General features: G+C 59.7%; 1 protein-coding gene across 1 annotated transcript in view; it reads left to right on the top strand.

The window, feature by feature from the left end:
- Positions 1–27,346, top strand: part of ADCY1 (adenylate cyclase 1) — a 108,490-nt gene that overhangs the window by 37,559 nt on the left and 43,585 nt on the right. Inside the window, exons 4-8 of the mRNA XM_058725631.1 lie at positions 447–558; positions 12,348–12,475; positions 18,632–18,790; positions 21,057–21,198; positions 22,195–22,350. Of these exons, the coding sequence (XP_058581614.1) occupies positions 447–558; positions 12,348–12,475; positions 18,632–18,790; positions 21,057–21,198; positions 22,195–22,350 (697 nt within the window). The remainder of the gene's footprint in view (positions 1–446; positions 559–12,347; positions 12,476–18,631; positions 18,791–21,056; positions 21,199–22,194; positions 22,351–27,346) is intronic.

Raw genomic sequence — 27,346 nt, 5'->3', positions numbered from 1 at the left:
GCAGACCCAGGGGGCCCCTCCGTGAGGCGCAGGGATCCAGGTGGTCCAACAACGCCGATGTCCTGTCGCCATGTCAGCTGGCAGGAGGGCCACACTTCTTACCATCATGTTCCTCTGCTCACCAGCCACTGGCCACGGTCCGTCACGGGCCACCCTGGGCTGGGCGCAGGCATGGTGGCCGTGGAACTGGGCCCCCTGTGTCCCTGGGGGGCGAGCAGGAGCTGGTGGCCTGGCGTTCAGGCCCCGTATGGCTGTGAGGGTGTCCCCCGCCCTCCCCAGCCCCCGTGCTGCTGCCTGTCAAGTGGGAACATGGGACCCTCCCCTCCAGCCCGCCCTGAGGCTAAGCAGGGAGGTGGGTTCTGGGGTGCGTGGAGGGGTCGCCGTCTGCTGGGGAGGCTGGGCCCCGCATGGCCACGGAGGAGGCAGCCTGGGCCTTCTCCTTGCAGCATCCTCTTTGCGGACATTGTGGGCTTCACGGGCCTGGCGTCGCAGTGCACAGCACAGGAGCTGGTCAAGCTCCTCAACGAGCTGTTCGGCAAGTTTGATGAACTGGCCACGGTAAGCACGCTCCCCGCCCCCCACCGTTTGACGAACTGGCCGCGGTAAGTGTCACCCTGGCCCAGGCAGGGCCTACGCCCCGGCTGTGACATCAATGTCCCTTTGCATGGGCACCCCAACCTAGGGCGCACCTGATGGGGGGGGGACCCGGACCTGTTCTGGGGGTGTCACACATTCCAAACGTCTCCTCGGATCATAAGACTTGCTTTCTTATTTTTGTTCATTAAATTTACTCCTCAGCATTTTATTGTTTTTGATGCAGTTGTATGTGCAATTGTTTTCTCAATGTCTCCAGGAGTTTGTTGTTAGTGCAACAGCAGGTTTGTGTGTTAAATTTGCCTCCGGAAACTCTACTGAAGTCATCTGTTGGCTCTGGCAGGTTCCTGGTGGCGTCTTTAGGGTAGATACTAAGTCATTTGCAGAGAGAGAGAGTTTTACTTCTTTTCTGAGTTGGACGCCTTGGGTTCCCTTTTTGTGCCCGACTGTCCCGTCTGGGACTTCACAGCCTGTTGAGGGGACACGGCAGGACTGGGTCTCCTTGTCTGGTTCCTGATCCTGGAGGGAAAACTCTCCTGGCTTCCCCACGGGGACGAGGTGTGCTGTAGGCGGGTCCCACGTGGCCTTCCCTCTGTACCCCCTGTGCTGAGTTTATCCTGAAAGGGACAGTGAATTTTGTCAGATGCTTTTTCTGCTGAGATGATCCTATGGCTTTTGTCTTTTTTCTTGCTCATGTGATGTGTCACGCTGATTGATCTGCGAATATCAATCCGCCTACCTTGCCTCCCTGGGAATAAATCCCACTTGGTCATACTGAATGATCCTCTCTCTTAACATACTGTGGGAAGAGGTTTGCTATACTTTTTGGGGGACTTTTGTGTTCTGTTCACCGGGGATACTGGCCAGCGTTGTCTCTTCTTGTTTCGAAAACTCTGTTTTCGGTTTTAGGGTAATGCTGCTTCTGTAGAGTGAATTTGGAAGCTTTCTTTTCTCTTCTGTTTTGGGGAAGAATTTGGGAAGGATTGGTGTTCTGTAACGTTTGGTAGAGTTCACCGGTGATGCCGTCGGTCCTGGGCTTTTGTGTGTTGCGGGGTTTTTGGTCTCAGGTTCAGCCTCCTTCCTGGAAAGAAGTCTGTTCAGATTTTCTGTTTCTTTGTGATTCAGGCTTGGTAGGTTGTGTGTTTCCAGGGGTTTATCCATTTCTTCTAGGTTGTCCGTCTTGCTGGTGTGTGAGAGACGGGCCTCTTTGTTCGCTATGTGGCTCTTTCACCAGGACATGCACCTGTGTTTGGGACGCTGGCTAAATACTTCTTTCATGGGAAGGGTACACCCTGTAGACAGCATGTACTGTACACGTCAGAGCTGCGTGGCTGGTGGGCTGTGCGACACGTGGTGGGGTGTGTACGCGCATGTGAGCGTGTACGTACACATGAGTGCGTTGCGTACAGGCCTGTGTGCATGCACGTGTATGTAGCTCACACGTACATGTGCGCACACATGCGTTAACGTATGTGTGTGAAGGTGTGTGTGTGTGAGTATGCACACGTGTGCTAAAATCTTGTTTAGATGTCTTCCCATTAGGTTTCTGAAGGACACTGTTTGGTGGCTTTCTTGTCTTCCATTGTCTTCATGTGGGATCTCGTCTCGCTGGTGTCCTGGGGGCATTTGGTCACGTCCCCTCCTGTTCGACTTTTTGGAAGAGCTTCTGTAGAATTGCTATTGTTATTTTTTCTCAAGTTGTGACAGAATTTGCTAGTGAACCCATTTGGGTGTGGAGTTGTCCTTGGGCAAGTTTTCATTTAAAAATGCGATTTTTACAAAGTAAGGCTGGACAGGTTGCTTTCTGTGTCTTAGTCTTTCAAGGAATGTGTCCACTCGAGGTCAGTTATTTAGATGAGTGGAATAAAGGTGCTCACAGAACTTCCTCGTCCTTTTGATGTTTGTAGAATCGGTAATGACACATCTCTTCCTTTTCTGACTGTCGTGATTGGTGTCTTCCCTTTTCCCCTCATCATTCTGGCTGTGGGTTTATCAGTGGTAGTGGTTTTCTTGATGAACTGGCTTTTGGTTTCAATGATCTCTCTGTTTTTCTGTTATGGGTTTCCTCTCTGATGTTTCTTATTGTGTTTTTTCTGCTTCCCTTGGTTCTCTTCTGCTCTTGTTTTTGTAGCCTCGTAGGGTGGAAGCTGAGACCACCGATCGGGATCTTTCTCCCCTTCCAGCGTGAACATTTGGTGCCGCGAACTGCCCGGGTGTGCTTCCGAGGCGGCTTCCCCGAGTTACTGAAACGTCGTGTTCTTGTTTTCACTCAGCTCAAAATACTTTTCTGGTTTTCCTTTTAATCTTCGTTAGACCCGTGGCTTACTTAGAGGTATGTTTTATGTGGGATTTTCCAAAGGCCTTTCTATTCTTGACTTCCAAATTAATTCTCCAGTGGTCAGAGAACAGTACTTTTCAGGGAATTTGAGTCGTCTTACACGTGTGGTTCAGGACGTGGTCTCCTCTGGTGACTGAGCAGTGAGGTGTACCCGCTCCTGCACGATCTTGTGTTCCTCCGTCACCAAGTGGGGGCATCGGGCTCCCCGACGTAGTTATGGATTCGTCTGCTTCCCTTCAGTCCTGCCCATTCTGCGTCCTATGCTCTCAAGCTCTGCTATTCGATTTGTAAACATTTAGGGATCTTGGGTCCTCTTGAGGAATAAACTCTTTTTTCGTTAAGAAATGACCTCTTTAGGGGAGCCTGAGTGGCTCAGTTGGTTAAGCAACTTCTGCTCAGGTCATGATCTTGATCGAGTTCGTGATTTTGAGCCCCACATCGGGTTCTGTGCTGACAGCTTGGAGCCTGGAGCCTGCTTCAGACTCTGTGTCTCCCTCTGTCTCTGCCCCTTCTCTGCTCATGCTCTGTTTTTCTCTCAGAAATACACAAACGTTAAAAAAAAAATAAAGACATGACCTGTTTACCTGGAAATCTGAGCTTGCCCTATGTTAATGTAACTGTTCCAGCTTTCCTTTGATTATCGTCAGGAGGCATGGCTTTTTCCCTCCCTTTTTTTTTTCCCCAGCCTGTTTGCACCTTAAGTTACATCGAATCTGATGGTCGGCGGTCGCTGGCTGTGTTGTCGGTGTGGTGGGTTGAGTCTGTCCCAGTGTTGATTCATTCCATCTGTTTTTTGTTGGTTTCCCCTTTTCTGCCATTTTGTGGGTTTGCTAAGTGTCTTGTGTGACCCTGCCTGAGTGTCTTTGTGGGCTCTTGGGTCATAACGGTTCACCATGTCGCTGGGCCTGCGTTGGGGTCTGTGGCTGATTCCTGTAGCTCAGCCCTGCATCGTTACCCTGTTTGTTCCCACAGACCGTTCTCTTTTGCAGAAATGGGTCACAAGCAGGGGTGTGTATCTCCTTACGTGGTTCTGTTTCTGTGGCTCTGGGCCATGTGGGTATGCCCACGTGGCCATGCTTTCCTCCCACCACAGGACTTCCTCCCGTGCTTCCCACATGGTGGGCCGGCAACCCGTCCTCTCTGTCTCTTATTTCTGAGATAAGTCTTCATCTGGCCTTGACTTTTGAGAATTTCTTTTCACCATCTGCAGAATGGTGGGCCAGCAGGTGCTTGCTCGGTTGTGTGTTTTCAGCGGGAACCTGCCCACTGCACCCGGCTCCTCTGTCCGAACACGTGAAAGACGTCTTTTTTCTCTGCTCGTAAGACATTCTCTTGGTCGCTGGTTGGAAGCAGTTCAATCTTGACGTGACTCCGTGTGGTTTTCTTCATGGCTGTTGGGCTTGTGGTTTATCGAGCCTCCTGCATCGGTAGGTTTACAGTTTTGTCATTTCGGGGAGAAAGCCGTCAGACACTCTTTATGCTTCTCCCCCTTCCTTCGGGGACCCTGGTTCACCTGCATCTGGATCTTGACGTCCCACGGCCCACTGATGATCCTTTTTAATTTGGGGCTCTTTTTCCTTTTCCGTCATTCTGGATGGTTTCTGATGCTGAACTTGTACGGTCACTGGCCTTGTCTCCTGTGAGGTGGGACCACCCGTCTGTCCGTCCAGCACGGTGTGGGTCTCAGGGGTTTTGTTTCCCTCTCTGGAAGTTCAGTGTGGACCCTCCGCCCCATCAAAGTCATGCCTGGCAGCTGAGAATTGTCAGTCTGTTGTTTTGGGCATCGATGGTGCCAAGTATTTGTTTAATGTATTTTCACACCAACTGCGTGAGCCCCTCTTGAGATTATGTGGCACGTGTGTCAGAGCCTGGTGTGCAGGAGGCAGTGACCCCTGCCGGTGTGCTGGGAAACTCACACGCTGCCACCCAGCACGTCTGTCCTCACGAAGGTCCCTGCTGGGCAGTTAGACTCACAGTGAGCACATATTTGCCTTGGTCTCTGTGGTGGCTGGCCTTTACCCCTTGTCCGCAGCTGACAGCCACAGAAAGCGAACAGCTGGCTGAAGCTGATGTCCCTCCTTTCTGAGCTCCAGGGTGGCCTGGGGTCTCACTGTGCCCGCTGCGGAGGCCTGAGTCCCGTCCTGCTCCCCGCACAGGCAAGGACAACGGTCCTTAGTCTGGGTCGTGGCCCTGGGGCCCTGTCTGGGGGCTGTTCCCAGCCAGACCTTGTTATACTGTTGTAAGTTCTCAGCCCCGAGGTGCCTGTGCCTGGCCCGTGACAGGGGACACCCTGGGATTTAGGACAATGTAGGCGGTACACCGGGGCAAGGCGGCTGATTTGCACATGAGCCAGTGGGCGGTTAGCGAGGTTGGACGGCCTGAGAGGCCTTTCCTTTCCGGACTTGGGCCTTCCTGCAGGTGCGCTGTGTCTGCAGGTGGGCCCTCACCGGAGACCCCGGCCCTGGGCTGGGCCAGTCTGCATCGTCCCCGACGTGCATGCTGTGGGAGCGACCCACAGGACTGGACACCTGGGAGCGGGATGGGGGTGCCTGAGGCCGGGGTGGGGGTCTGTGGGGCTGGGATGGGGGCGCGTGGAGCGGACAGGGGTGTTCAGAGCCGGGGCGAGGGTACATGGGGCCAGGATGGGGGTGTTTGGAGTGGGCAGGGCGTGCAGAGTGGACAGGGATGTGCGGGGCTGGGGTGGGGATGTTCGGGGCCGGGGCAGGGGTGCCCGGGGCCTCGTGTTGGAGATTGTGAGGGAAGACAGGACAGCGCCGAGGGTGCGACCCCGGCCACAGGCGGCAGCACACCAGAGAGGCTCTCAGCACCGTTTGTCTGTCTGGCTGCACCCACACTTGCTCAGAGACTGTCACGTGCGTGTCGGCGCATTACCGTTCTGCCCTGTGTCACTCTGCGGGTTCCGGACGAAGCTGTCGAGAGCCAGAGCTCGCTGGGGTGTGTGCTCAGGTCTGTCCTTCCTGCCCCCGTCTGTCCTCCTCCTCAGGCTTCCCTTGGGCTCCATCCAGGGGCCAGAGCCTGGGTTTTGTGGCCCGTGAAACGTGAGGAGACCGACGGCCCACGATTCCCTGCCGCTCGGACTCCCTCGTCCCGGGCGCCGCTCCGAGCTGCCCGCCGTGGGCCTGGGGCGTGTTCGTCTGCTCGCTGTGCTCTCAGCAGCCGGGCTTGCACGTGGGCGGGGTGGTGTCGAGGGGTCCGTCTGGACCCTCCAGCCCAGGAGGGAGGCGGGAGCCTAGTGCGTGTGGCCAGGACTCAGAGCCGCCATCCTGAGGAAGGAGGCAGCGTGTGTATCGTCCGTGCTCCACTCGAGAGACCGACCCAAGGGCGAGGCTCTGCGTTTGGACGAGCGTGGAGCAGAACCCCCTTCCAGAACGTGTGTGCACATGCAGGTACATGCCCTGGGGGAGCACTGGGGGAGGGGGAACACGCTGTAGGGAGCGCTGGGCGGAGGGGAGGTCCAGAATGACTGCGGTTTTTGCGGAGTCACACGTTTTACTTTTTTTGAGCTTCCTGCATTGTTAATAACGAGCCTGGGTTTCTTTAATTATTCCTTAATTAGCAGGAAATATTGCTTTCTGGAAAACCAGTAGGTGTTTGGAATTCTGAAGAGACTGTTGTTTCTGGCTGTCTGTAGAAACCCACTCCCACGCGCCCGCATGCGTCCTTTTTGGGAGAAGGTTCCAGGCTCTCCCTGGGCTGTGACAATCACCGCCTGGCTGGCGGGTGTCAGCAGGGGCCTTGGGGTCCTTCTCCCCAGAATCACTCGCCCGGTGGTTTCCGTTGTGTTTGCTTCTGTGTACAGAGATGTGGCCCACGGCTGTGGCTTCACACTGGTTCCTTCTGGGAGGGGACGTCCACTCAGCACCTGTGGTGGCTCCTCTTGGGAAGGTGTGCAGAGCCCGGCAACCTGGGGCTGAGCGCGTAGCTCTTGGGCACGCGGGGGGAGGTGCAGGGGGGAGGCAGGGTGGCCTGGACGGCAGCCCCGCCTGTGGTGTGAAGGAACATTCCCCCAGTGGCACCGAGGAGATAGTGCTCACTGTGGAGTGCCTACTGTGTGCGGAGCCAACCTACCTTGTGTGCAGCTGGCCTGCTGTGTACCGAACCCCTCTAGGTGATGGGGTGCAGCCTGTACAAGTCAGACCCAGCCCTGCCCTCAAGGGCCTGTAGAACTTGTTTTACGGAAATTTCACATGCGCACAAAGGCAGAGACGACACAGCAGGCCCCACTCTGGCACCCACAACCCCCTCTGGATGGCAGCTGACGTCTGTACCCTCTGTCTGGTCCTGGACGTCCCTCACCTCGTGCTCACAGCCTTGGCTGGCAGTCCTTCCCGTGAGCCTGACTTGGCTACCAGGACACCTTGGTCACCCGCTCAGGAGACTGCAGGTGCAGTGGCTCCGACTCCTGCTGGGCCGTGTCACCTACTTGTCGACTCATGCGTATTGCCCTTGGAGGGCCAGGCAGGATGTGGGTGAGGGGGACATGTGTCTGGGCTAACCCATGGCACAGGGCCTGATGCCATTTGTCACAGCAGCCCCACAGTCCCTGAGAGGAGGGGCACGGCAGGGCCAGACCGTCTGGGAGATGTGGACCCTGGGCTCTGGGATGTCCCCCGCTGTCTGGTGCCTGGCCTGGGTGACACAGTAGGGTCATGGCCAGAGTGTGAGGGCATGTGGTGGATGTGGGGGTGTGGGCTCCTGAGCCTTGGGGTTGGTGGAGTAGAACAAGCAGGAGTTCCTCGGCAAGCCCTCTACATGTCCGTCGCAGGACACAGGAACTAGAAAACGGGGAATGTGCCTGTGGCCCTCGGATGTCAGCGCTAACAAACTGTTCGGGGTGGCTCCCACAGGACATGGATGCCAGGTGCTCCCCCGATCTGTCACCTCCCCGGAGCCTGTGGGCCTCCCGGGTCGGTGTTGGGTAGTTCCTGCCCCAGGTGTTCCCGTGGTGCCCATGCGACCCACCTGCCACTTGCTCCCCATGACGTCACACCAGGGGTGCCATGACAGCTGTCCTAGCTGGCAATTCAGTGGGATTTGGTCCGCATGGTTTTTTAATTCTGTCCTTTTTCCTGCGCCGATTCACTCATGATTCTTTAAAAAACAAGAACATTCACACGTCAGCTAATTGGTTATCCTCAAAAACAGTAAATGGTTGAGTCTCAGCACCAATCAATTTTCGAGGAATCAGTGCCCTAGAGCCCACCAAGGTCAGGCGGGGGGTTCTTCTCTCCTGCTTTTCCATTCTGTTACTGGGAAGCCACAGTCTTGTAGAAACTGGGTGTGCCTGACCCAGTCTGTGTGTTCTTACTTCTGATGCATGCATCCCGTCAGCGGGCACTGCCCTGCCATTGTCACTCTGGACAGGATCCGCCCCCAGCCCAGCCCCCCAGCAAGCCATCTGTGGTTCCGGGAGCCCTGCTTCCTTCTGGCAGGAAGTGGTTTTCCAGGTCCTACTCTGAGATCTCACAGGAGATCGTTAGCTTCTCACTTTCCAGAAGAGTAAGAACAAATTCTGAGTTCGTACTGATGTTTCCAACTCATTCGCTGGATGACTTTGCTCCTTTCATTTTGACCTGTGTCTGTTTCCCCAAAGCTGGAAATCCCACGGACCGTCAACACCGTTCGCTCTCCTGTGCATCTTTGTAGTCGGTTCAGAGCATCATTGCCCCGGGGAGCACCCACAGGACCGCTGCATGCGGTCTGAGATGTCTCCGTTTGTTTTGTTTTTGGATGACGTCCCATTAGACACAGCCTCCCGCCTCTCGGAACAGCTGTGTGTGCGGTCACGCTCCCGACGTGCTCACACTGAAGTTTATTTCATTCTGGTTTTGGTTTTCAGGCATCGCTGCTTTCAGGTTTCTTTCTTTAAGTATGTACAGCATTTGTGTGGCTTGGTCTTTCAGTGCAGACCCCAGGATGAGATGTGCAGGGAGGGCCACCCACCTGCGAGGTCAGGTGTCCCGCTGCGTGCCCTCGGACGCTCCTCTTGGCACCGGCTCCTGGGAGTGAGTGCGCACAAGTGACCGTCTGCTGCTGGGCGCTGCCCTCAGTGGGCACGGTGCCTCCTCGGGCCCATCTGGGGCTGCAGAGGAGGGCGCTGGGCTGGCGCGGCCGCCCTGCTGCAGGACATGTGTCTGTGCATTGATGGCCTCAACACTACCACTCCCGTGTGGTTCCTCCCAGTGGGCGCAGGCTCTGGGAGAGCAGGACCCTCCTCTGACCCAGCGGCTGGCACAGAAGGGCCAAAGGGAACCGTAGGGATGGTTTAGGGTGCATGGAGGTTGAAGCAAGTGGTTATTTCTGCTGCTTCTCAGCAACAGCCACCCCTTAGATTTTGGGTCCCTGCCCCCCGAGGCCCCCACAGCTGCCTGCTAGGCAGGGCTGGCGGGTCAGAGCCTGTCCTCGACCTTGCAGACCACCCCTGGCAAGCTAAGCATGAGACCTTCCTACCTGGATCCCCCTGCAACCCCTCTGGTGTCACCGGCCATTCCTGTCCCTCCTTGGCCTGGAAGCTGCGGGTTGAGGGTCTCGGGGCCCTCCAGCTTCCCCCCTCCATTTCTCCTGGTGTTCTTTCTCCTTCTTTAGGGCTTGGGCTCTGGCTCCAGGTGCCAGCTTCCAATAACCACCGGGAAGATTTTAAATCAAAACACACCAAAGTCAGCAAAAGATACCTTTCTGTCTCTCAAGCTGGCTGACAAAAGCCAGAACGTTTGAGATTGGAATAACGAGACCAAGTGTCAGTTTCTCACTCCCCCAGTCTGTTCCTGTCTGTGTCCCTGCCCTGGCCCCGCGGTGGGCTGGCGGGCGGGCACCGAGGCTTCGAGTTGGAGGACAGTCTCCAAGGAAGGACACATCTGCTGCTGACAGGCTGTAATTACAAGGCTGCAGCCCCTGGACGCCACCTGCTCAGTGGCTTTGCTGCAGGCCCCCACTTGGAGACCAGCCATGTGGGGCTGTAATGGTCACACTCGAGGTTCCCTGTGGGCATCTGTCCCCCTGCACTCTGCTCACACACCTGCTTGCCCAGAGACAGGACTGTCAGGACACTCGGAGAAGGGCAAGAGGCGGCTGGGAGCACCTTGCAGCTGAGCCCAGGACACAGGGACACCCCATGGAGGTGCTGATGGGCACACGTCATCCTTGAGGTGCCCAGAACCGGGGATTGGTGACTCTCCCGACATCGTCTGCAAGAATAGTGCCATGTGTGGTAGGGCCGTGCCCTCTGTGGGCATCTCGGAGCTGAGAGGACGTCCTGACGGTGGGAGCCTTCCACAGGAGGAGGGAGCGAGGCCTGGCAGGTGCCCCTGGTGTCATCTCTGGGCCTGGGGACAGGAGCCTGGATGTGGGGACAGGGGAGGTTGGGAGAAGGACTCCCTCTCCCTGGCCTGCATGGAGTGTCCTGGCCGGGTTTGACTGTTGGGCACAGTGGGTGCCCTCCCACAGGACAGTGACAATGGGGACAGGGGGGTGGACACTCTGGAAGTGCCAGGAGAGAGCCCAGTGCTGCCTGCTGGCCTGGAGGCTTGCATGAGCATGGTGGGCTGACTCCCGGGGGCCCGGCCCTTGGCTCCGCAGGGTGGACATCGGCACCTGGCTGTCTGGCTCTAGGCTCCCAGACACCATCCTGGTCCCCTGGGCCATCCCCTGGGACACGGGGAGAACCCTCTTCTGCAGACGGGGAGGCCTGTGTCCTAACGTTAAGCGGCTGCCCGTGGTCCCTCGGGGGCTGACCTCCCAGCGGTCAGCTCGCGGCCCACGGCTGGAGTCTGGGGCATCTGCGTGCCGAGGGAGGCCCAGGGCTGGGTTGGCGCCTGTCCTCTGATGTGGGGCGGTGACCAGGCCGCCTCTCAGGACAGAGTGTCGTGCACGAGTGTGCGTCTGCGTGGGCGTGTGGGCAGCGGGAGCCGGGGATTCTCACGTTAATGTGGAGGTTGGGGAGGTAGTCCCGCGGGAGTGAGCACTTCAGGGAGACGTCCCAGAGCAGGATGAAATAGAAGCCGTAGGATGGTTCTCAGGGTGGGGGCGGAGCTCTAGGCTGTCACAGGACGTGGGGGGTCTGTGAGGTGCTCCCCCCATGCCGCGCTGGCGAGGCGGGGCCCTCAGATGCCCACACGCCCGGGCACACGTGACAGATGCAAAGCGAAAACAATGCTATACTTCTCACTGCTCGTTTTTGTTCCGGAAAATGTTGTAAATTTTCATAATGTTTGCTACTTACGTTAACACAAGGCAGATTTGTGGGGCGCCTGGGTGGCTCAGTCCATTAAGTGTGCGACTCTTCATTTCGGCTTAGGTCATGATCTCTTGGTTCTTGAGTGTGAGTCCTGCGGACAGTGCAGAGCCTGTTTTGGATTCTCTCTCTCCCTCTCTCTCTCTGCCCACCCCCCCACACTTATGGTCTGTCTTTCTCTCTCTCTCAAAATAAGTAAATAAACATTAAAAAAAAAAAAAACAAACTAAAAAAACCCCACGCACTGGATTTGCTATTACGTTTGGAAGCATTAATGCAGTTTGAAGAATTTCTCGGTTGCGTCATGTGGTGAATGTCTGTGGACATGACCCACTTGCGGGAAAGTGTTTTGTGCAGCCCTCTGCTACATAAGGGTGTCCAGGAGGGCTTTCCCGAAGTGTTTGATAGTAAAACTACCTTCCCAGCCATAACCACAGCCCAGATGACTGGTGCTAGTGAGTCCCCGGGCAGCGTGCGGGTGAGGCGGGGGCTGGCACTTTTCCCATTGCATGTGAGCGTGGACGTTCCGTGGTGTTGGCTGCCTTCTGGGTGTCCCTGTGGGCAGCGAGGTCAGGTGCAGACCCTGGTGGTTTGCTTGGGGCTCCGGCCCTGGAAGATGATTCTTTGGTGATAGCCGATCCCACGGCCAGTGGACCCCAAACGCAGGGACCCTGAGGTGGTGCACCTGCCCTTCCCGGGGCTGGTGTGTGTGTGTGTGTGTGTGTGTGTGTGTGTGTGTGTGTGGTGGGGTCATGGCCACAGACGGTGTGGATGTGTGGCCGTCCGGGGTGGTGGTCAGAGGGGCGTTGTGCTGGCCTGCCTGGGAGACACCCCCCGCCCCCCGGGAAAGAGCTGGCTCCGGGCTTGGGGCTTCCCCATCTTGAATTGTCTGCGGGGTTTTCCAGGTGAGCTGAGGGACGGACAGGTGGATGCCTGCAGGGGAATAGGCCTGGAGGAGCGTGGGTGCCCCAGGGTGACCCCGGTCACAGCCGTGGGGGCTGCCCACCCTCCTGAGGCTGCCCTGGCCTGGGGAGGGGGTCCCCTGGGTTGGGGGTGTGGGGTCTTGGGGTGCACTCTGTGGTCACCGGCACCCGTGCTGGTGAAGGTGTAGGTCCCTAGCCCCGGCTGCGTCACTAACGTGTGGTTTGCCCTGTTGCCCCCAAGGAGAATCACTGTCGCCGCATCAAGATCCTAGGGGACTGTTACTACTGTGTGTCCGGCCTCACCCAGCCCAAGACCGACCACGCCCACTGCTGCGTGGAGATGGGCCTGGACATGATCGACACCATCACGTGAGTGCCCGCGGCCTATGCCGACCTGGTCGGTGGGTCCCGGGGCCAGGTCCCAGGGCCGTGGAGAGCCATGCTGCACGGGGAGGCGTGGCGGGAGGGCTCCCTCCCGAGCTGTGCCTCCGTGGCCCCCTCCTCTACAATTTGCCGGGACAGCGTTTCTTTGTCCGTGACCACCCTGGGTATCGTCAGGTGTGCAGTAATTGTGCGCAAAGAGGTCACTCTCATTGTTCAGCCAGACCACACACCCCGGTGGGGGACCGTGCTGGGGAGCCGTGGCTCACATCCAGCCAAGTTCCACTCGAAGGAACTGCATGTTCTTGCCTTCGTGGGCGTGGCTATCCACGTGCTCTCTGCGAGGGGAGGCCTGGCCAGAGCAGGTGCGCATCCCGGGAGCACTGTGCCCTGCCATGCCCCCTTCTTGTCCAGCCTCGTCTCGTTCTGAGCGGATGCAGAGTGCGTGTGGGTCAGGGGGGTGTGGGGCTGGAAGGTGGAGGGCCTGCCTTCTGGCATCTCGGCAGCGCGAGACGTGGTGTGGCCTAGCGACTGGTGTGTGCGTCACAGTCGGAGGCTGGAAGTGGCAGCTGAGTTGTCGTCTGTGGGACACAAATGACTGAGGGACAGAGAAATGCAAGCAAGGGGGCCCTGGAGGGGGGCGGACCTTGCAGACCCGGCACCTACAGACCGGCCCTCGCCAGCGCCCAGCCTGGTGCCCGCTTCTTGTCGAGAGTGAGCGAGGGGGCCCTGGAGGGGGCAGGGCGGCGTGGTCCCGGTGCCTTGGTGGCCGCCGTGGGCCCAGCGCTAGGGTCGGGGTGGACGGGGCCCTGGTGAGTCCTTGTGCGTCCAAACACAAGAGCACATGCTCTCAAGGAGGCCGAGGGCAGGGCAGGCGGGTCGGGGAGGAAGCAGAGATTCGCTGTGCATGGGACTCGGAGGCTCGATGACGTCTGTTCTCCGAGAGGGCGTCGTATCGGGTCACCTGTCCCGTCACAGAGCAGAGCGCGCCCCATCACGGGTACCCCATGTTGTTCACACCGTATGTCCTCTGTCACACCACACGCCACACGTCCTGTCACCTGTCAGCGCATCACACATGAGTGACGCCGATCACCTGTCACATCACATCGTGTGCTGCGTCACAGAGTACAGAATGTGCCCTGTAGTGCCTCCATCTCCTGTGTGATCCCCTGGGGTAAAGTGGGGCCGCATTAGAGTCGCAGGCACAAATGCAGGCGGGGGTCGCGTGGTGCACGTAGGAGCCTGTGAGCTAGACAGGGGCCTGACTGGGGCAGCAGACGGCTCTCAGAGTTGGGCCAGGCAGATGGTGCCCTGAATAAGGCAGATGATGCTGGTACCCACCCTTTACCCTCCGGGTCCTCGTGGCAGCCTGGTGCCCTTCAGACCCTGAGCCTCCTCACCAGGTGGGGCCCCCAAGCACGGCCACCCAGGCCCCTGCACTTAAGACACGGGCTGTGCTCTCATGGGCCCTGGGCCTCACCTGGAGTGGTGCCCGCACTCGGAAGTCCTGTGGGTGTGTCATCTGCCCTTGGGTTTGGCCTCGCGCTGTGCCGTGTGGAGATGTGGACCTGTCCCTGGTCTGTTTGTTCCGGGAAATAGGGTCCCCGTGGCTGTGCCTCCTGCCTTCTCTCATGGACTCCCAGTCCCTGGGGTCCTGCCAGGCCCTGACACCTTGACTCCCGGTCTTGCCCTCTGACGTGGTCCCCCACAGGGCTGGGGGCATCTTGCTTGGCTTTTGAAGGCTGCCCTCTGCCCCCTGCTCCAGCTCCTTATGCCCAGAGCATTCCAGGTCTCTGTCTTGACAAACTGGGAGTGCCTGCTGGGCCCAGGCCCTGGCTCTGCACAGAAATGAAGGCCACCAGGGTCACAGCTTAGAGGTGGTCTCCTGCACAGATGAGCCCTTCTGGGTACCACAGAGCAGGCCAGTGTGTGTCCGCTGCATGGCTGGGCTTCAGGCCGGGACTGCTTCCCGAGGATGCCACTCCTGGTCCTCTGGCAGCCTTCCTCGCCGGCCACACTGTCCCTGGGTGACACACAGAACACATGCAGGGCAGAATTTGTTTATCCAAAGGCGGGTCTGCCCAGACACACTGATCGCAGAGCGAAAGTTTTGACTGGAGCTTTGGAAACACAAGAATTTTTGGAGGAGAAATGAGGACCAGGGTGGTGGCCGGAGTGGGCATCTGGGCCTCTGGCCAGGTTGTGCGTGCCACCCATGGAGCCCGGGGAGCAAGGTCTGTGTTCTCAGCCACATCTCCTGTCCTGAGGCCACTGTCTTCCACCTGCGCTCTCCAGAGGAGCGCCATCCCTGTGAGGTCCCTGGTGGCCCTGGGCGGCTGCACCGGGCTGTGGGTGACCAGCAGGAAAATGGTGCCTGCAGACGTACCCGGTCAGGCCATGGAGAGGTCTGCTCCAGGCCGAGGGGGGCCTCTCAGTGGACGGGGGAGACCCAGATGAAGGATGGTTTGGGCCAGTTATGAGATTGCTGAAGTGTCTCATGTGGACCCCGTGTGTGTGGTTCTGGGTGCTCAGGATCAGGGGGGAGATGCTGCTAGTTCCGCCCCGGGGTGTAGACCCACTGTCATCCGGCAGCACATTCGCTAGGGTCACGCACTGCGCAAACACGAAAGTCCCCTGACATGAGCTCAGGATGGGCTCGTGAGGGGCCGGGCGTTTGCTGCCGCTGGACGGAGCAGAGCCGAATGAGTTAATGGTGACAGAAGAGATCTCCTCAAGAGCAGACGCGTGCAGCCTGTGCCCGGCTGGGTGCTGACCCCCCGAGCCTGGAGGGGCCGAGGATCCTGTCCAGCAGGTGGGAAGGATCATGTGTTGCACTTGGTGGGAAGTTTGCTCCTGTGGGAATAACGGATGGGAATATTTACCCGCTGCGTGTTAAGGCCATACCACGAGTCCTGACGTGGAGGTGGGGGCCCGGGCCCTCACCCTGGGTGGTGGGCACAGCTCCCGGGGCCGGGGGCTCGCCCCGCAGGCCGGCCCTTGCACTCTGCTGGCTCCCCAGCCACTGGGACATTGACTCACCCCCCCGCCCAGAAAAGGGGGCCGGCTCAGCGAGCGGGGTGCGGAGACTCCTCTGCATGATCCCCTCCGGCTCCAGAGTGTCTGGATTCTGTGCGCCTCCAGCAGTGGGCGATTGTGCACTCACGCAGGGTAGCCCCGTCTGTCACAGGCCTCAGCACATCGTGCGCCAGACCAGAAGCAGGCCAGGGGCCATGTTGCTATAAGACGTAACGCAGACGTGGCTTTGCGGAAGGCTGCGTGTTTGGTTTGCGGTATTGGGTCAGAGGAAGCGAGCGGCCTGTGCTCTGCCTTCTGGGACCCATGCTGGAGCTGGCGGGACTGCATGGTCCTCGGGGCGCGGACGCCCATGTAACCAGGTCGGAGCTGGGCTGGCCCCGGAGGGAAGGTGCCTCTGATGGTCCTGGAGGCCCCTGGCTGTCTCTGTTCCTGGCCAGCGTGTCTCAGGGAGACAGTTCCTGATGCACGATCTGTTGAGAAGCGCCTGTCCAGGTGCCTGAACGTTTGCTGACACAGAACTCAGCAGAAGTTCTGAGTGTTTGAAGCAGAACCTTCTGGAAGAGGGGAGAGACAGAGCCCGCCGGTGGGGTGTCTGGGCTGCAGACTTTGGTTGGAGGCTGGCAGCATGCTGCACGCTACATGTGGCTGCCAGGGTCTCCATGCCCTTTGTCCCTTCCCTGCTGCAGAGGGCACAAATGCTGAAAATGCACAGAAACACCATTTGCAAATTTTCTTACTCATCTGTCCCTACGTTCTTTTCTTTTTGCAAATTAAAAAAAAAAACTACCCCAAATTTTAACCTTTTTTTTTTGTTTTGTTTTTTTGTTTTTTTTTTGTTTCAGTGCCTCTAGGTAGAGGTTGGCAAATGACTGAAAAAAGTTATAATTAAGAGAAAAATACATTTCATGTGTGTAAAACTAAATAGGTATTGAAGACACATCCACAGTCAGACTTCTCAGTAACCCTTTGAATGGTCTGTGGCACACGGACTTCTGAATGCGTCCGTGAACACCTCTGGTTCTGGGGGACGAACCCTTGGTGGACACGGTGGGCAGCGGTGGGCCCCCGACGGGAGGTGGGTCCAGGATTGCGTGAGGCCCCTTGGGGGCAGGGTGGCCCAGCTGGCGGGAACCTGGTGGGAGTGGCGGGCAGTCTGCACGTGGAAGTCGGGGCCACAGCAAGCTGGGCCCAGGGGGCACCGTCCTCAGGTGGGGTGGCTTTGGCAAGAGGAATGGGCATCTGAAGGCCCCATGTTGGGACCCCCAGCAGTGGCATGGAGCATCCTGGGTCCTCGTGGACCCTCTCCCATGTCTCCACCCATACCTGCACCTGCCAGAGTAGGAGTTAGCAGGCCGTGGCCGTGGCCTTGAGCCTGGAGGCACCAGGGTAGCTTGGCTGCTGTCAGAGCCTGTTGGCACTCGTTCAGCCCCTCCCTGGATTGCACACAGGGAAACTGAGGCTCAGAGAGGGCAGTGGTTGGTGTGGTCATAGTTGCTGGGCCGGTGGGATTTCCCTAGAAATCCTGGTGTCTCCCAGTGTGGGCTCTGCTCCCATCCCCTCCCCATGAGGAGTGGCCGCCTTGCCTGTGTGAGGTTCTGAGAGCCAAAGCCTCCGGACCTCGTCCTCCCCAGGATGCAGTCAGTGCCCTGTCTGTATGTTCTGGACAGAACACCTTTGTTTCATTGTTGAAGCCCCTTGTCTTCCTTTAGGGTTTTTATTTCAGATGTTTTAAGAGCCCAGGCACCCCCATGTCTCTGGTGATTTGGGTCAGCCTGCCGGGAGGTCAGGGTGTGGCCGGGAGCAGTCCCTGATGGACCCTGCTGTACTGGCGCCAGTGATGAGCCCTCAGGGACTGGGGGTAAAGATCTGGGAGGGCTTCCTGGAGGCTGCATCTCGGCTGGGCCAGCTCGTGTTCGGGACAAGGCAGTGCACACGAATCGGCTCCAGTGTCGAAGCAGGAGGCAGAGTTTTTGTTGAGCTCATGGGGGTCTGCATGTAGCTGGGCCACAGGGTACCTTCCGCTGGGAGGGGGCAGAGGGCGGGTTGTCTGGTGGAGCCGGCCTTAGGGTGCCGGCCGGTCTCCCTTCCCCCTTGTGATAGGCATCGTAGCCATGGGACCCTCGTGTCCTGCACCTCGGCTTGGCCTCCTGGCCCTTCTTGGTTGGGCTTGGCCGCTGACCCAGGAGGCCTGTTGGGCACACCTGCCTGGGGGTCACTGCGGACAGTGCCCTCTCCCTCCTGTGCAGCCCACTTCTGTCCCTGGGAGCCCACCAGACAGCCCGCTCTTGCCTCCTCAGCGGTGTGGTTTAGAGTTTTCCTTAATAACACAACTTCTGCCCGTTGGGGAAGTCGGAACGAGGAAAACAGCACCGGAGAGCGTCGGCACAGCCACACATCCCCTTTGCCTAGACAAAGTGTGTCATATGCCTCCTGTGTCATACTGTGGCGGCACGTCCAGGGGCTGGGAAATGGGGTGGGACACCCCCCTGGATCCCCCCACGGCTGCAGGGAACCCCTTCTCCCACAGAGCGTCCTGCAGGGTCGCCCCACTGTGGCTGCCGACCATAGGCCATCTCCCCTGGGCACCGTGGGGATGCACGCTGTCCCATGTTCTTCAGCCAGGGGTGACCTGCACCCCGGGACCTGCCGACTGATTCCACGTCCACATGTGTGTCGAGGCCCACTTTCCATCCCGTATAGTTTGCTTGGGGGACAGGCCACGACTTTGGAGCGACAGCCTCCCCACAGGCCAGGTCTGGAGCTGGGGGTCAAACCTCAGCTGTCCCCCAGGGTGCTTGGGCCACGGAGACTGTCAGATGCTCCTGGCTGGTCGTCACCCTGGCCTCTGGGTCAGCGGGTCACAGAGCGGATCGGGGGCTCTGATCTGAGGTCCCAGGCTTGCTTGCCTTCAGGGGCTACCCTGGGTGGGGAGGGGGCAGGAGGCGACGTGGACACAGTGTGGGGTGCCCGGTGGCTGGGGGGCTGAGGGGCCCTGGCCACCTGGGGCCCCACCCGGGGGTCAGGCTAAGGTCAGAAGACCCCGTGCTCTCACCTGGCCGGGCTCCCCTGTGCGTGTGTGTCACGCCTGTGACTCGTCTGTTGCAGGTCTGTGGCCGAGGCCACCGAGGTGGACCTGAACATGCGTGTGGGGCTGCACACAGGCAGGGTCCTCTGCGGGGTCCTGGGCCTGCGCAAGTGGCAGTACGATGTGTGGTCCAACGACGTGACCCTGGCCAACGTCATGGAGGCAGCTGGCCTACCTGGGTGAGTCGGGGCAAGGCGGTGTGCTGTGGGGGGGCGGCGAGGGCAGGGGCGCGGGTGCTGGTCTGTGCTGGGCCTCCGGGACCCCACGGCCTCCACGGGAAGTCAGTCCTGGCCGGAGAGCAGGCCCGATGCCTGGCCACCTGCTGGCGGTTCCGTTCCCTGCACTCACTGAGGAAGGGAGGTGCCGTGGCCTCAGAGACTTTCCGCACTTGCACGGCCTTCCTCCTGGCACCGCAGTGTGCTTTGTGTGGTCCCTGCCCTGTGGCTGCTCCACTACGGTGGCCTCCCCTGCCCAATGAGGCCCACAGCCAAGGCAACAATGGGGTTCTCCCTCCCCCCGCTCAGCGGCGGCCACGGGAGAAGGGCTGCCAGGCACAGCTATGTGCCGCCAGGGCTCACGTGGCCCCCACGCTGGAGTGAGCGTCAGCCACCCTTGCACCCATGCTGGCCGTGCAGTGTCTGTTCCTGAGCTCCCGGCCGTGTGTGCCTCCAGGGCTCTGCCCCTCCCCTGTCCCTCACTGCCTGCCCTCTGCCTGCCCCAGACACCTGGTTCCTGGGGACACATCTTTCTTCTTCCCTCCTGGACAGACTGTGGGGGACACACAGCACCCGCCTGATGCTGAGGGCTTTCCAAGGGTGCTCAGAGATGATTGTCGTCTGTGAGCCTGGCCGTCCCTGAGCACCTCTCCCGTGGACTGTCACAGCCTCCAATCGACCTATCCCTCCCCGCCCCCCGCCCATCTACCCATTCAGCAAACACCCCGTCCACCACGAGGTGTTCAGAGAGCGTGACTAGACTCGGATGGGTGGGTGGACGGACGGGTGGGTGGATGGACAGGTAGGTGGGTCTTGTCACTGCGTGGCTTTCATTTCACGCTGAGACCCCTGAGGCTGGGTTCCTGGGCCCCTTCCCAAACTGGACGCCCTGAGCAGTTGCCCTGAAGGGGCCAGGGCCAGGCAGAGGTGGAATCGGAGGAGGCCAAACACACCCACTCTTCACGTGCATCTCCTGGTCTAAAACCGACCCTTTATACCTGCTGCCTGGTACTGCGGCCAATTCCCCGAGTTGACGCGTGAGGTGCTCGCTCCAGGCTGCCCTGGAGCAGACAGCGCTGGGTCCTGAGTAAACTCCCCGAGCCCCGCGGGCCCAAGGGGAAGCACAGTCACCTGTGTCTTCCCTGGCTCCAGGATCAGGGGGGCCTCCAGGCCCGGACCTCATGTCCCCTTGCTCCTGCCGTCTGGGAGAGTCACACGCATAGCTGGGCCTCCGATCCCGCAGGACTGAGACAGTGGGCGCTGGCATCCCAGCCCTGCTCGCGTCCTGGGAGGGAGCTTCCGGGGCTGATGCTCTCTCACCACAGACATGGGGCGAGTGAGCGCCTGGGGCCAGTGGCAGGCAGTGCTCGCTGGTGAAGGTGGGGCCTTGTCTCACTGGCCTTGCGGCCCCGGCCTGGTCAGGCCTCCCGTTTGTCCCCAGGCCACATCCCAGCTGGGACCTGCGGGGGCCTCCACTCCCACCACGTGCTTGCACCTGAGACCCCCTCTTTCCAGAGCCTGGAGCGCTCTGCACTGAGAGCAGTTGCTGAGATTTCTGTGACCCGGGGGACCCTCAGCTCAGTGACTGTGTGCAGCTCCCATCTCTGCTGTGGACGGAGGACCCTGAATGTAGGACGCTCCCCTGCCTCTCCAGAGACCCTTGCTGCTCCGCTGTCCCTGTGCAGTTCTGGGCCAGGCTGGCGGGTGACAGAGTCCCTCCCAGCGGTGAGAACTCTCACTCATCCTGCTTGAACACCGTGGTCCCTGCAGGAAATCAAGGAGACATGGTGGTTTGAGGACCACTTTGCACACTGGGGAATTTGCTTTTCTCTGCAGACCCCAGTGCTCAGGTCTCTGGGAGGCACTGGGGCTGAGGGGTTCTGGGGCTGCTGTGGGTTTTCAGGCTCACGGTTGTGCTCCGGGGCGGGTGTGGGGAGGCATCGACTACGGATTCTCTTTCTTGCCAGAAAATGTGCCGGGATGAATGTGAACGCTCCATCTGGTGTGGGGACAGCGAGACCGGGCAGGGCCTGAGGTCTTGGGGACACTCTGCTTCTCCCCTCACCCCACTGCTGTCTTCCGTCCTGCTGAAGGTTCTTGTCGTCCCTGTGGCTAGGCTCCCGCCCCCTCCCTTCCCCGGTGACCTGCGTGTGACATGTGTGACTCGGCGAGCCTGACCACTTCTCCTGCACGTGCCTGTGCTCAGGGACGCCTCTGCTGTGTTTTGCAGGAAGGTCCACATCACGAAGACGACCCTGGCGTGCCTGAACGGGGACTACGAGGTGGAGCCGGGTCACGGACATGAGAGGAACAGTTTTCTGAAAGCTCACAACATCGAGACCTTCTTCATCGTGCCGTCACATCGGCGGAAGGTGGGCGCCAGGACCCTCCTGCGTGGACACAGACGGGATGGCGTGTCCACCCCCTGGGCCAGGCCTTCGGGGTGGGGGGAGGGGCTTGAGGGGAGGGGTGCGTGGGGGGGCATGGGGTGTGTGTGGGGCAGGGACTGTGAGCTCCTAGACCCTCCGTCAGAGTGCAGGGTCCTCTCGGGGGCTGGGCCTCCTGCAGCCTCCCTCCTCACCTCCCTGGTCCTTTACCACCTCTCCTGGAAAACAGGTGAGGGGTGGGGGGTACGCTGAGGGGTGTTGTGCCCACAGGAGGATCGTGTGGGGGGGCGCTTGAGGTCACTGTGTCCAAGGAAGCTGATTTGGATATGATTAGAGGTGACCTTTTCCTTTTAGGACTCGGGTGAGAGGTTCAGGGCACAACTGAGGGGCTCAGGACACAGGTGAGGGTGCAGGGCACAGGTGGCCCCAGCTCTCCTTCAGGACATAAGCGTGTCATATGTGGGGGACAGCTTTAAGCTTCGCTGTCATGGTGTGCCCATGGATCAGGGCTCTGCGGTCCCTGAGATGCAGCAGTCCCTGTGACCTGGGGACCATGGGTGAGGGTGGCCCTGGGCCAGGACAGGCTGGGCTCGCGAAGAAGGGGAGAGAGTGGCAGCTGCCAGCAGGGCCTGGAGGAGGGCCGGGTGAGGGGTTAGCACTGGGCCCCAGGGGATGGGAGTGGAGGGTGGTCTCTGAGGGGCAGGGACCACAGGGGTCAGCATGTGTGGTCCTTAACCAGGCTTCCGGGGTCTCCCCCTGGCCCGGCCCCACAGCTTTCTGCTGTTCTGCCCCCGGATGCCGGCTTCACTCTGGTTTTCCGAGGCCATGGGTGCGGCTCTGTGCTGTGGGACCTGGTGCCGGTTCTGTTGACTTGTTTGGTCCCCGTGACCTCCTGGAGTGTTCCCGTCTCGTTCATGCTCCAGGCTGGAGGGGCAGCACGGGTGTCCTCACTGGGTTTCTTTGTGCCACGTGTCGACACAGATATTTCCAGGGCTGATCCTCTCTGACATAAAACCAGCCAAGAGGATGAAGTTCAAGACCGTGTGCTACCTGCTCGTGCAGCTGATGCACTGTCGGAAGATGTTCAAAGCAGAGATCCCGTTCTCTAATGTCCTGACGTGTGAGGACGACGACAAGGTAGGGGCCGCCATGACATGTGAGGACGATGACAGGGCAGGGGCACCATGACGTGTGAGGACGATGAGGTAGGGGGTGCCATGACGCGGGAGGACGGTGACAAGGCAGGGGGCGCCCAGACGTGGGAGGATGATGACAAGGCAGGGGACGCCATGACATGTGAGGATGATGACAAGGTGGGGGTGCCATGACATGTGAGGATGACGATAAGGCAGGGGGGCTGTCATGACGTGTGAGGACAACAAGGCAGGGGCCGCCAGCGCTGGTCCCTGAGCAGGTGCACTTCGGCCGGGTCAGCCCTGGCCTTTTCTGCTTCTCAACCTTGTAAATGCCGTTCGGGGCTGGGCTGCTTTTGCTTTCCTGCAAAAATCTTTCTGGTATCTTGTATTTTTATTTACTTATTTACTCTTGCAGTTTGGTTTTCCATGTGTGTATAGGGAAATTCGTGCTCAGACCCCCAGCCTCTGGCTGAACCTGCCCTCCAGATACTCGCGCATGTCAGATGTTCTGTTGGGAGGTCTGGCCGTGGCCTGCGAGCCGGGGGACCGTCAGACAGGCCAACCCTCCACAGGGAGCGCCTCTGGCTGCCCCTCCTGTCCCAGGCCTCCTGCTTTGCCTGCACGCTTCTCCGTGGTGGAGTCCTCTAGTGGATGGAAGGTGGCCTCCCCTTGGGTGTCCCTGCTGTGTGGCCTGGCTGCCAGGATTTTCCACCTTTCCTCTCGGCTCGGTCAGAGCCATCTTTGGGTTTTCTGGTCTCCTGCTGGGTTGTGGGGTGCTGCTCTGCGGGGGTCCCCACATCCACTCAGCCACATGGGCCTTGTGTTTCAGGGGGCGGGGGCCAGGGGCCGTGTCCCAGAGCCCCGGAGGAGCCTGGTCTGCCACCCCTTCCCAAGCGGCTCTGAGCCTCACCCTCCTGTGTCCTCGTGTCCTGGTGCCCAGCCACTATTGCTCCGTCGGTGACTGATTTCCATCTCCCGAGAGCGCACTGTGCCCCTCACTCCCGGTTTCCCTGCCATGTGGGTTTTGTGCGTTAGAAGGGATTCCATCCCTGCTTTTGGGGAAGAAGCTGCTGGCTGGGACTTCTAGGGGTTTGTTGCCTCCAAGGATTTTTTGTGGTTTTGCTGGTGAGTTCGTATTTGTGAGAATGTTGCCGAAAACCCCTGGACAGCTTTGCTGGTGGTGAATTCCATCAAGAGTGGCCTTCCCTCTGCCAGGTACCCGGATGGGCTTCACGTGCCTGGCAGGTGTGTGCACGTGTTCCTGGGGGGACCCCTCTGTGCAGAGCCGGGTCGAAGGTCACGTTCCTCACCGTCCCCTGTGCGAGGTCTCTCCACGTCAGTGTTTGCCGTGGGGCCTGTAGAGGCACAGGCTTCCGTTAGAACTATGACTTCACGGCCCACCCCGCTCGGGCCCCTCTTTGCTACGATTGCCCCGTGAAGATGATGGGCTCTAGAAACTCCGAGTCTCCGGCAGCAGAGGTGTGTCAGGTACCTTCCTGGCCTGGGCTTCTGAGTCCTGACGTCCTCCCGGGATTTCCTTTTCTCACAGCTTCTTGTGCATTTGGAAGTGCGTGTGTGAGTGTGCATATATGTATGCACGTGCGTGAGTTTCTGTGCACGCATAGGTGTGTCCGTGTGTATGCACGTGTGTGTTTTCATACGTCTGTTTGCCTGCGTGCACATGTATACGAGTGACTGTGCGTGCACGTGTGTGTTTGCACGTGTGTACCTGGGTGTGTGCATGTGTGTTTGTGTGCACATGCATGCATAGTGTGAGTTTGTGTGTGTGCATGTATAGGTGTGTGCATGTGTGTGCACGTGTGTGTGCATTTCCATATGTGTGTATGTGTGAGTTGGCCTGTGTGCACATGCATACGAGTTTATGTGCATGTGCACGTGTGTTTGCGTGTGTGCATAGGTGTGTACATGTCTGTGAATTTGCACATGTGCATGTGTATGTGTGCGTGTTTCTGTGTGTGCATGTGCGTGTGAGTGGGCACGTGTACATGTGAGTTTGTGTGCAGTGTAGTTTGCATGTGTGCATATGTGTGCATGTGTGCACACATGCGAGCACGTGTGCACATGTGTGCACACATGCGAGCACGTGTGCACATGTGTGCATACAAGTGCACATGTGAGCACACGTGTGTGCATATGTGTGCATGCGTGTGAATATGCATGTGCATATATGTGTGCACGTGTGTGAGTTTGTGTGTGTGTGTGTGTGTGTTCATGGCCCCTTCCCTCACTGTCACTTGGAGTTGCCGCTGGATTGCTCACCCTGCATCCTCTCCTCCCTCTGGGAGCAGCAAGCCAGGCCTGGTTTCCACCTGTCCCCAGGCCCCCGAATCCCGGCCCAGCCCCCGACACCTGGAATCTCCGGAGTGCAGGACGCCTCATGGGTGCTGCCTTCAGACTCTGGTCCTTCATCTGTGTTTGCCAGGGACAGAAGGTCCTGGCCCTCTAGCCTCCCACCTTGGGGAACATCTGCTGCCTCACTCTGTGCAGGCATGTGCTCCAGCCGCCGTCCCTGTTACCTCGCCCTTCACCCCAGGGTCCGAGGCCGAGTTCCACAACCACTGTGTAGTTTCAAGGCTCCCCGTCTGCACACAGCTCCCCAACCCGAGAGGGTCTCCCTGTGCCCCTGGTGAGCTGCCGGCCAGTGCATCAGATTCGACCACCAGCGTGTCCTGGACCCCGAGCTTCGGCCCCAAGTCTGGTCCCTCCCTCCAGCCAGCGCTTCCGGCCTCTGGCCCAGGTGGCTCCCCTGCTGGGGGCATGGAGGGACAGGCAGGTAGCCGGCTGGGGCCCGCGGCTCCCCTTCGTCCCCTTGCCTCACGGTTAGTAACAGCAGGCCCCAACGGGGGGACAGTAGTGTCTGCCCCACAGGAGGCCCTCGGGGGGTTGATGCGGGGCTGTGACAAGGCATGTGGTTCCTAAGGACGGGGTGGAGAGGTGCAGAGGCAGGGCTGGCCCGCCAGCAGGGGCCCCTAGTGAGGACTGCGAGCGACCACCCAGTGACCTGCAGGGCCCGCCCTTCCGTTGGCGGCCGCTGTCTCCACCAGCCCCCCTGGCCCCACTGGCCCCACTGGCCCCGGAGCCTGCCTCCCTGTTGGGATGAAGTCCCTCACCGGCCCTGTCTTCCGCTCATCCGTGTCCAGGCCTGACTCCTGTGCCGGTGCCACGATGCAGATGGCAGATGTTGAATTTCAGTATCTCCCGAAGTGACCCGTCCGTGGTTTTGTCCCCGACTCACATGGTGAGAGGTTGCACGGGACCCTCCCGTGTCTCCAGGATGCCCAGAAGCTGCCCCTCACTGTCTGTGCCATGCGGTCTGCGTGCCCGAGCTGTGCACTCGGCCCGTGCCTGCCCTCTGCTCTCTGCCTGGGACAGCGATGGCCTCCGTCTCTGCCACCACAGCCACGCGTGCGCCTCTTTTGTGGCTTTCAGTGGTCGTAGGTGGGGTTGCCCGTCAGCCCTGGATGGGTCAGACCAGGGCACCATCACCATGAGCCGCTCACCCCTGAGCACCCCGGCTCAGGCAGGTGCCCATGGACCGTGGTCAGGTCTCAGGTTGGGCCTGCCATCTGGGGTCAGCCACAGGGCATCAGGCTGAGCATGAAGCCGGCTGAGCATGGCCTTCATTTCTCAAGCCTCGGCAAGGACAGTTTGGAGTGCGGGCATGGGGTTTGTCACCCGGGACTCTCATCGGACCGAGCACCCTTGACCACCCGGCCCCAGAGTTCTGTGACCTCAGCGCCCCCGTCCCTGGCATGTCCGGCTGGGCCCACAGGCATCAGCGTGGCAATCAGCAAACATACTCCCTGGGGTCCCGGGCAAGCAAGGCGCATTGCGTGGACCCTACGATGTCCCTAGTGAGAGAGGAGGCAGCAGCTTTATAGCAACACGCTTCACAGTTATAAAGAAAGGGGTAAATTCCTGGTAAGCATGAAAAGAGGAAAAGGATGGACGGAGAAGTGCGAGTCTGAGCACTTCTGCGGGACGTCCCTTAGTCAGGACCCCAAGTCCGTGGTGGGGCCTCTTCCCAGCCGGGGTCACTGGCCTGCAGGGCTCTGATGTGGCTCCTGGCCTGTGTAACTCTGACGTGGCCCCTGGCCCACGTGGCTCTGACGTGGCTTCCGGCCTGTGTGGCTCTGACGTGGCCCCTGGCCCACGTGGCTCTGACGTGGCCCCTGGCCCACATGGCTCTGATGTGGCTTCTGGCCTGTATGGCTCTCATGTGGCCCCCGGCCTGCATGGCTCTGATGGTGGCCTCTGGTGTCCAGGCAGCTCAGCTGCTGCTTTGTGGAGGCCGTGGGCACCCAGGCCCCAGAGGGAGAATCCCTCCAGTTCCCAAGATGACCGGTCACTTCTAGAAGGTTGTCTCTGAAGTGGTGTCTTAAGTTCGGGGCCTGTGGGGAGAGCATGCGGAGAGGGAGAGTAGGGTATGGGCTGGGAGGGGCTGACGCTAGGCAGGGCCAGTTCTCGGCCCACAATGTCCAGGGTGTCAGCCTGAGAGGAAACCGAGACCCAGCTTGTGCTTCGCGGGTGGGAGACGTTTCCGTTGTCTGCGCTGCTCACCTGAGGGGAGCTGGGTGTCCACGCTGGGTGTCCACACGGGGCGTCCACGTGGGGCATCCACGCTGGGTGTCCATGCCGGGCCCCAGGGGTGCACTCCTACCTGGCCCCGGCCAGGCGGCCGTCCTTCCCGCCCCGCCTCACTGCCCATGCCCCCAGCAGCCATATCCCAGAGCAGCGGGGGTCCAGTGGGAATGGAGGGGCAGAGGGACCCCAGCCCCCGGGTACACTACCTCACACATGTGGGCTTCCACGTGGACTGGGGCTCCTGACCCGCCCGCTGGTGGCAGTGGGGGACCTGCCGAGGACGGTGAGAGCCAGCTCGAGGACTCCATCGGCGGGGACACGCTTCCAGCTCTTCACGGGCGTGAACGTTCCAGATCCTCACGACCATCTGCTGTCGTCATTTCACAGACCGG

The sequence above is a fragment of the Neofelis nebulosa genome, chromosome 4, assembly GCF_028018385.1.
Source record: "Neofelis nebulosa isolate mNeoNeb1 chromosome 4, mNeoNeb1.pri, whole genome shotgun sequence".
In the NCBI taxonomy this organism is placed as follows: Eukaryota; Metazoa; Chordata; class Mammalia; order Carnivora; family Felidae; genus Neofelis; species Neofelis nebulosa.
This window is presented reverse-complemented; position numbering and strand designations above follow the sequence as displayed.